Source organism: Ranitomeya imitator, chromosome 9 (assembly GCF_032444005.1).
Source record: "Ranitomeya imitator isolate aRanImi1 chromosome 9, aRanImi1.pri, whole genome shotgun sequence".
Lineage (NCBI taxonomy): Eukaryota > Metazoa > Chordata > Amphibia > Anura > Dendrobatidae > Ranitomeya > Ranitomeya imitator.
This window is the reverse complement of record NC_091290.1, coordinates 142,040,084-142,050,194: the sequence shown is the minus strand read 5'-3', so window position 1 is coordinate 142,050,194 and position 10,111 is coordinate 142,040,084. Positions and strand designations below refer to the sequence as shown.

General features: G+C 47.4%; 1 protein-coding gene across 1 annotated transcript; it reads left to right on the top strand.

Annotated features, from left to right (window-relative positions):
* The first annotated feature begins 5,527 nt into the window (after window positions 1-5,527).
* On the top strand, window positions 5,528-9,235 carry UQCRFS1 (ubiquinol-cytochrome c reductase, Rieske iron-sulfur polypeptide 1). Its single transcript, XM_069739288.1, has 2 exons — window positions 5,528-5,802; window positions 8,405-9,235. The coding sequence occupies exons 1-2, from the start codon at window positions 5,592-5,594 to the stop codon at window positions 9,013-9,015; spliced, it is 822 nt and encodes a 273-aa protein (XP_069595389.1). The 5' UTR covers window positions 5,528-5,591; the 3' UTR covers window positions 9,016-9,235.
* The last annotated feature ends 876 nt before the right edge of the window (window positions 9,236-10,111 follow it).

Genomic DNA, 10,111 nt, shown 5'->3' with positions numbered 1-10,111 from the left:
GTTCCGCCTGTACGCCATAGATTTCCGAGTTGACGCTTCCCAGGATCTTCGTTATCTCATTACATGGCCTTTTCTGCACTCGTTATACTGGCGTCACGGAGTGTGACACATGTAGCAGATCCCAGTCCGTCACTTAGTTGTTTCTACTGCACGGAACAATTTTCCCGCACGTAGTGATCTGCGCAGGAGTAAAGCACAGCAACGCGACACATGCAAAACCGAATTGGGCAGTTTTTTGTACTTCCTGTAATCCCTATACAACTGGTACCCGACCATCAAATGAATAATCATGGAAAAGTGCTCTAATTTGTGGTCCAAAGTGCGCAGACGTCCAGTCCCGTATGCTTGTACAGTGATTGCTAATTAACAATTATTATCTAAGGACCATAAAATGGCAAAAACTGGATAAGCCAGATTATCAGAATTTCTGGATTCCTGCAAAGAGTAAATGATACGCAAATATTAGTGATGATCGAGCAGGTCGGACGCTCGGGCGGGCGCCAATCGGGTACCGAGTATAAAGGATGTAAATGGGAGACTGGAGCATTTTTTTCCAAAGACCTTAAAAGAAGGGCTGGTGGGGGGGGGGAGGGAAAATGGCTGAAATGGACATAACATGGGATAGGCCTCATACACATCCTGCAAAAATTATGAAGGAGGGCATTAAGAGCGAGGGCCGCATGATGACCCTCTAAAAAATATGATCAAAGGCCGCATGATGATAGTTGTGTTCCCACAGTAGGCACAGCTTCACTTGACCCACGGCCTCTGCGTGCACCATCAACACCACGTCCTCTTCGATCGATTAAGGAGCATACCCGAGCACCCCGATGCTCGATCGAGCATTGGCGAGTGTCGTCTCGGCAGAACAGACTCACGTGTTACCGCACAGACCTTTTAAAGCATGCCCCAAATGAGACACATAACTAAACACCCCACTTTACTTCAAGCCAGTATGCAACAACATACGCATCGCCAACATGGCAAAATGGGGTCAAACAAGTGTGTCAGGAAACGTCTTTAAGAGGGTCATTCCCGTAAGTGTCATGCTCCTCGCCTAGGAAACTGGCCACCTTTGATAGACTGCAGCAGTGGCTGGTTACCTAGGCAACAATAAAATGAGAACTCCTTCCTTTCTCGAGCATAGAGAGGATTTTTAATAAGGCGTAACTTGCAAAGTTGTTTGTTTTTGCAAGTACTTTTCAATTGTACCTATATAGTAAAATGAGAAAACTCCTTAAAAACACTCATTCTTCTCACTGATGGCTTTTTTGGCCATGTGGATTAGCATCCTTTCCATGGGGGTCACAAAAATCTATTCACATGCCATGAATACCGAATGGGAGTCGACGTGATAAGGAGAATCTGTGTCGAAATCCTAAGGCCTATTATCAACAGGATCCCCCATAGTGGTGACTACATATGTGCCTAGAATGATCCCACATTAATTCTTCAGACACAGTATATATATCTGGATATATATATCCAGTGTGAATGTACAATTTTTATAGTCATGAAAATACAGAAAGATCTTTAAATGAGAAGGTGTGTCCAAACTTTTGCTCTGTACTATATATATATATATATATATATATATATATATATATATATATATATATATGTACACAGGGTCGGACTGGCCAACCGGAGAATTCAGTGCCCAGGCACTGACACCTGCTGGCATATTGGCCAGCAGCTGCCTAGGGCCCCCACTGCTCCAGAGTCCCCCGGCGTGTCGCTAATAGCGGCACACCCAGCAGCTATGGGGCCCCTGAGTTAGGAGGGCCCGCCCGATGCCAGCTGAGCAGCAGCAGCTGGAGACAGGAGCCTGTCCCCGCTGCTAAAGAGAAACGAATGTTCACGCTTTCCCAATGGGCGTGGAGAGGAGTGAGCATTCATTTCACATAGCGGGCAGCGTTAGCCGCAGGCTGAGGCCAACACTGCCCGCATGTAAATCCGGAGTGGCTGCACTGGGGCCCCAGAGGTGGGCCCCTGCAAGGCGGCTAATCCCTGCAGCTTGGCAGAGAAGCGGAGCTGCAGGGATCCGATGCCATCCTGCTTCTTGTCCGCTGCCCGGCGCTTCCTGTCTGACATAGCGCGGCTGGATGACGTCATCATTCAGTGCAGCTGTTTCAGAGAGAAAGCTGCCGGCGCTGAAGATGCTGCTTCCTGGATGTGCTGTGGCTGCGGGGAATGTGCGGAGAGGTGAGTGTTGCTGTGTCTATTTGTCTGCCTGCATGAGTATGTGGTGCGGTGCTGTGTGTGTGTACTAGAGATTGGCAATGATGTGGGTGATGGAGAGAGCAGTGATGGGAATGGTGGGGGAGAATGCAATGTTGGTGGTGGTGGAAAGGATGATGGGAGTGGTGGGGGAGGAGGCAATGATAGGGGAGAAGGCAATGATGGTTGTGGTGGAAAGGACAATAATGGTGGTGGGGGATGAGGCAATGATGGAGGTGTTGGAATGGGCAATTATGGGGTGGTGGGGGAGAAAGCAATGATGGAGGTGGTGGAAAGGAAAATGATGGTGAGGTGGAATGTGCAATGATGAAGGTGGTGATGAGGACAATGATGGAGGTGGAGGGGGCTGTATTATACCCTACGAGGGGAGCTGCATTATACTTTGAGGGGGCTACATTATATTCTGTGGGGGGCTGCAATAAATTTTGCTTGGGGGCTGCATTATTCTCTCAGGGGGCTACATAATACTATATGAGGGGGGCTGCATTATGCCCTATGGGCTACATTATATTCAATGAGGGAGGGCTACATTATATTTCATGAGGGAGGCCACATTATATTCCATGAGGGGCTGCATTATATATCATGAGGGCTGCATTATATTCAATGAGGGGGCTGCATTATATTCAATGAGGAGGGCTACATTATATTCTATGAGGGGGGCTGCATTATATTCCATGAGGGGGGCTGCATTATATTCCATGAGGGGGGCTGCATTATATATCATGAGGGCTGCATTATATTCAATGAGGGGGCTGTATTATATTCAATGAGGGGGGCTACATTATATTCTATGAGGGGGGCTGCATTATATTCCATGAGGGGTCTGCATTATATTCTATGAGGGGGGTTACATTATATTCCATGAGGAAGGCTACATTATATTCCATGAGGGGGCTGCATTATATTCCATGAGGGGGGTAGCATTATATTCCATGAGGGGGGCTGCATTATATTCCATGAATGGGGCTGCACTATATTCCATGAGGGGGCTGCATTATATTCCATGAGGGGGGCTACATTATATTCCATGAGGGGGCTGCATTATATTCCATGAGGGGGGCTGTATTATATTCCATGAGGGGGCTGCATTATATTCCATGAGGGGGGCTGCATTATATTCCATGAGGGGGCTGCATTATATTCCATGAAGGGGGCTGCACTATATTCCATGAAGGGGGCTACATGATATTCCATGAGGGGGCTGCACTATATTCTATGAGGGGGGCTGCATTATATTCTATGAGGGGGCTACATTATATTCTAAGAGGGGGGCTGCGCTATATTCCATGAGGGGGGGTGCACTATATTCTATGAGGGGGGCTGTGCTATATTCTATGAGGGGGGCTGTGCTATATTCTATGAGGGGGGCTGCGCTATATTCTATGAGGGGATACATTATATTCTATGAGGGGGCTACATTATATTCTATGAGGGGGGGCTGCGCTATATTCCATGAGGGGGGCTGCGCTATATTCTATGAGGGGCTACATTATATTCTATGAGGGGGGCTGCGCTATATTCTATGAGGGGATACATTATATTCTATGAGGGGGCTACATTATATTCTATGAGGGGGGCTGCGCTATATTCCATGAGGGGGGCTGCGCTATATTCCATGAGGGGGGCTGCACTATATTCTATGAGGGGCTACATTATATTCTGAGGGGGGCTGCGCTATATTCTATGAGGGGCTACATTATATTCTATGAGGGGGCTGCACTATATTCTATGAGGGGCTACATTATATTCTATGAGGGGGCTGCACTATATTCTATGAGGGGCTACATTATATTCTATGAGGGGGGCTGCACTATATTCTATGAGGGGCTACATTATATTCTATGAGGGGGGCTGCACTATATTCTATGAGGGGCTACATTATATTCTATGAGGGGGGCTGCTCTATATTCTATGAGGGGCTACATTATATTCTTTGAGGGGGGCTGCACTATATTCTATGAGGGGCTACATTATATTCTATGAGGGGGGCTGCACTATATTCTATGAGGGGCTACATTATATTCTATGAGGGGGGCTGCACTATATTCTATGAGGGGCTACATTATATTCTATGAGGGGGGCTGCACTATATTCTATGAGGGGCTACATTATATTCTATGAGGGGGGCTGCTGTATATTCTATGAGGGGGCTGCCCCAACCCCTGCTATAATAATAATAATAATAATTTTTATTTATATAGCGCCAACATATTCCGCAGCGCTTTACAAATTATAGAGGGGACTTGTACATACAATAGACATTACAGCATAACAGAAATACAGTTCAAAACAGATACCAAGAGGAATGAGGGCCCTGCTGCTCGTAAGCTTACATACTATGAGGAAAAGGGGAGACACGAGAGGTGGATGGTAACAATTGCTATAGTTATTCGGACCAGCCATAGTGTAAGGCTTGGGTGTTCATGTAAAGCTGCATGAACCAGTTAATTAATTTTTTTTTTTTTTTTTAATATAGGCCACACAGGGATCGTTAGGTTAATGCATTGAGGCGGTAGGCCAGTCTGAACAAATGAGTTTTTAGGGCACGCTTAAAACTGTGGGGATTGGGGATTAATCGTATTATCCTAGGTAGTGCATTCCAAAGAATCGGCGCAGCACGTGTAAAGTCTTGGAGACGGGAGTGGGAGGTTCTGATTATTGAGGATGCTAACCTGAGGTCATCAGCGGAGCGGAGGGCACGGGTAGGGTGGTAGACTGCTACATAATTAAAACGTGTACTACCGCATATTATACTCTGCTATTAGCGTGTTTTACCACACAATTTGTGGTTGTGTATTTATTTCTATGTAGCTACATAGTGGGCCCCTAGAATGATTTTCTCTGGTGGGCCCAAGGTGCTCCAGTCCTACGCTATACATATACATACAGCTGTGTTCAAAAGTTTACACACCCTAGCAGAATTTTTGCTTTCTTGGCCTTTTTTTTCTGAGACTAGACTCAGTGTCACCCGATAGAGTCACTTCCAACATGTGGAGTCACTGAGCAACCAATCAGATTTTATCATCTTCTGACCAATCACAGGAGGGATGAGATTGGCCGCTATGAGCAACTGCACTATTTTCTTTTCTTTGATTTCTGCATGTTTATGGCAAATACTTAGAAAATAATGAAAGATACAAATGAAAATTATTGGTTTTGAAGAAGTTTAGATTTTTGGCGCCTTTTTTTTCCTCCTGACCACGCCCCCCCTTTCCTGACAGACTCGTAGACGCGCTTCAGACGCCTCACGGAGCGCGCTCCTGACGTCATCACGCCCCTGGGCCTGTACGTCACTTCCTGTTCCTGAGAAAGGTCGCTGTGACCGGCGCGCCGTCCCCGCAGCAGCCATGTTGTCCCTCACAGCCCGCTCCGGCGCCTTCTCTCCTTACCTGTCGGCCACCTCGTACGCGGTGGCCGGGCAGCTGAAGCCGCTGGTCTCCGGAGCCGTCCTGCACGGCGATAAGGTCCTGCTCGACCTGAAGAGGCCGTTCCTCAGCCGGGAAACGCTGAGCGGACAAGCCGCGACCGGAGCCGTGTCCGCCACCGCCGGCATCAATGGTGAGACTGAGGCCCAGCTATCCGTGTGTTAGGACTACACCTCCCAGCATGCCTCCGTCGTGTTCTGCGCTATCTGCGTGGCGGGGGCTGCTGGGAATTGTAGTTTTATCGCTTTTCTTGCGCCTGTGTCACTATATCTGGTGAGGGTCCTGCGCTCCTCAGTTAAAGGGGTAGTCACATTATCACCTCACACTTACATGCAGTAATATCCTAAGGCTGGGCAACCCCTTTAAGTGATGTCCCTGGTCTCCTTATGACAGACCTTTTCAGTAGAGATCTGAGGTGAGAAATAAGATGTATGCAAATCAGGTAGGAAGTGCATTGGGGGCGTGGCCATGAACTGTTCTCTCCTGGTTTTGCATATCTCTTCCACACCAGATTTCTTGTCACTGGAGCGTGGGATCTGTACAGAAAAGGTGTCATGATCACAGGGGGGCAAGTCAGACCACGCTGTCATGTGTAAGTGTGTGGACAGGTTGCCTTTAACTCCTTAAAGGGTTTGTCTGTGTCGAACACATTTAGATGCAGCTATAGGGATGCTTAATATACACATTTGCGACCTCTGCGGTGGCAGGTCCCTTTAATGGCCTCTGTTTTCTGCTTATATACACTCATAATGGTCCTGTCAGTGATCGGGTAGCAGCTCCAGATCTCGTCCCCTATAGTTCACTTCCTCCTTTCCCTTATCTGCCGCTCGCTCGTGTCCTGCTCCGCCGGTTCGGCTGAGAGCCTCGGTGCTTCCGTGCTGCTCATCTTTACATCATGACGTCCCCCCGAGCCTGCGCGGTCTGCGGGTGACGGTGTGCACTGGGCTTTGTCGTGGGAGGACCGGACCGTGCTGGGTGACTGAAACCCGACCGCTGCCAGGAGGAATGACGCTCAGCAGCGGGGGTCTGAGAACGGACCCCATATCTGCAGGTTAACAACCCCACCTCCGCCCCCCGGCACAGTGTCCACTAGAATGAACTCGCACATCCCAGTCGAGTCCACCACCGTGACGGTTGCTGGATGAGAGCCCCCACCTGTCTGACATCATCCACGGCTCTTCTTTTGGATTTCCTTCCTGGAGTGATGTCATCGCTGCACCGTAACGCATGTGACATCACACCAGACTGGCTGATCATAAGAAGAGCCTCGGATGATGTCGGGTAGGAGCCGATTCTCCCGTTCCTGGTGTGTCCAGTGCATCGGGGTGTATGAAATCCACCTCTAGGACCACAGGGGTCTCTCGACCTGCCATTGAGGCCTACATGTAAGCAGCAATGAGTGGAGAGGTGGCTGGATTGGGAGACACTGGGACTCTCATTCTGGTGATAATAATAATAATAATTTTTTTTTATATAGCGCCAACACTTTACAGTTAAGCGGGGACATGTACAGACAATAAATTCAGTACGAGTTAAGACAATTTAAACAGTGACATTAGGGGTGAGGTCCCTGCTCGCAAGCTTACAATCTACAAGGAAATGAGGGGGGACACAATAGGTGAAAAGTGCTTGTTATTTCAGGTCTGGCAATTATAATAAATAGGGATTTTCATATAAAGCTGCTTGATCCGGTCATCAGCCCGTGTGTATAAGTGCAATAGTCAAGTATCAAGTGCAGTTATCGTGTGCATGGAGGGTGTGGAGACAGATGAATAGTAGGGTGCAGATTCAGAGTAATATTTGGAAGGAGGGAACAGGACAAAGTTAGTTTACAGAGTAGTTGATGTGGTAGGCTTGTTTGAAGAGATGGGTTTTTAAAGCGCGCTTGACTAGGTCGGGGCTAGGTATCAGTCTGATCGTCTGGGGAAGTGCATTCCAGAGAGCTGGCGCAGCACGAGAGAAGTCTTGGACACGGAGGTGCGAGGTTCGGATTATGGGGGATGTTAGTCTTAGGTCATTTGTAGAACGGAGGGCACGTGTTGGGCGATAGACGGAGATGAGAGAGGAGATATAAGGTGGTGCAGAACTGTGGAGAGCTTTGTGGGTGAGAGAGATGAGTTTATACTGGACCCTGTAGCGAATGGGTAGCCAGTGTAATGACTGGCACAAGATGGAGGCATCGGTGAAGCGGCTGGACAGAAATATGACCCTGGCTGCAGCATTCAAGATGGATTGGAGAGGAGAAAGTTTGGAAAGAGGGAGACCGATCTGAAGAGAGTTGCAGTAGTCCAGACGGGAATGAATAAGAGCGACAGTAAGAGTCTTAGCAGTTTCAAAGGTGAGAAAAGGTCAGATTCTGGAGATGTTTTTAAGATGCAGGTGACAGGAGCGAGTGAGTGATCGGATATAGGGAGTAAAGGAAAGTTCGGTATCGACTATGACCCCAAGATAGGCGCATCTTCTACCTCTGAGACCTCCGCCGGCCGTGCACGTGTGGCCTGGCGACTCAAGCTGACACTATTCGCTCTACCTTAACCATTTGTCGTACCAAAAATTTCCGGCAGGTCACACGAGACTTTGATGTCTGAGGTTTCGCTACATGCGACTTGCAGTGCAGGGTATGACCCCAGCGCACTGTCATGGCTGTACATCATCGCAGTCTGTGTGGCCCTAACCTAAATGTGTCAGGGTTCCCTTCTCTACATTTTCCTTCTCCTCTATTGTTTTTCCCGCAGGACCCGCCACCATTCGCTTCTTGCACAGCGATGTCACCGTACCTGAATTTTCCGATTACCGCCGCCCAGAAGTCGCAGACAGCAGAAAACCTTCTCGCCCCAGCGACGATGCCAGGAAGGGCTTCTCCTACCTGGTCACCGGTGTCACCACTGTCGCCACAGCCTACGTGGCCAAGAACGTCGTCTCCCAGTTTGTCTCCAGCATGAGCGCCTCAGCCGACGTTCTGGCCTTGTCCAAAATCGAGGTCAAGCTCTCCGACATCCCCGAAGGCAAGAATATGTGCTTCAAGTGGCGAGGCAAGCCCCTGTTCATCCGCCACAGGACCCCCAAGGAGATTGAGCAGGAGGCTCAGGTTGAGTTAAGCGAGTTGCGAGACCCTCAGCACGACCTGGACCGGGTGAAGAAACCAGAGTGGGCCATCCTGATCGGAGTCTGCACCCATCTTGGTTGCGTGCCCATTGCCAACGCCGGAGACTATGGAGGATACTACTGTCCTTGCCACGGCTCTCACTACGATGCCTCCGGTAGAATTAGAAAGGGCCCTGCGCCGCTCAACCTCGAGGTTCCCTACTACGAGTTCCCCTCCGAAGACCTAGTGGTCGTCGGCTGAACTTTCACCTGTTCCCTGAGGGTTTGATTCTGATGCATTTTGTGCTTTTAAAATTTCAGAGTCCGACACTTTAATAAACCACCGAGTTTGTCGGGAATAATTTCTGCTGTATAAAGTGATTGTGATGTTCGTCTCCATCCGGTATTTAATGTAAAGGCAAATATCCGCAGGCTGTAAATTCTGTACAGAGGCAAAATTAAATTCTGACTTTACAACAAAATGGTCAGCTCCGTTGCTAAGTCGTTACTTCAGCCGATCACGACAGTTCATTCACAGCGGACGATTCACATACAAGCAGCCCTGTGTGAGTGACGTATAAAATGAAGGGTCTACAATCCTGATCTGTAAATCTGACACAATTCTAAGGAAAGTGCCGACATTGGTGACGTATGCCCTATCTCAAGGGTTTCCAGCCATTACCATATAATAAGGAGTTTGAGAGTGATGGCTCCTATAATAAGAGACGAATTTATTGTAAGGGTTGGTGAAAATTATATTCTTGTACACAGGGGCAGTATTATAGTAGTTATATTCTTGTACATAGGGGGCAGTATTATAGTAGTTATATGCTTGTACATAGGAGCAGCATTATAGTTGTTATATTCTTGTACATAGGGGGCAGTATTATAGTAGTTATATTCTTGTACATAGGGGGCAGTATTATAGTAGTTATATTCCTGTACATAGGGGCAGTATTATAGTTGTTATATTCTTGTACATAGGAGCAGTATTATAGTAGTTATATTCTTGTACATAGGAGCAGTATTATAGTAGTTATATTCTTGTACATAGGAGCAGTATTATAGTAGTTATATTCTTGTACATAGGAGCAGTATTATAGTAGTTATATACTTGTACATAGGAGGCAGTATTATAGTTGTTATATTCTTGTACATAGGAGCAGTATTATAGTAGTTATATTCTTGTACATAGGAGCAGTATTATAGTAGTTATATACTTGTACATAGGAGGCAGTATTATAGTTGTTATATTCTTGTACATAGGGGCAGTATTATAGTAGTTATATTCTTGTACATAGGAGCAGTATTATAGTAGTTATATTCTTGTACATAGGAGCAGTATTATAGTAGTTATA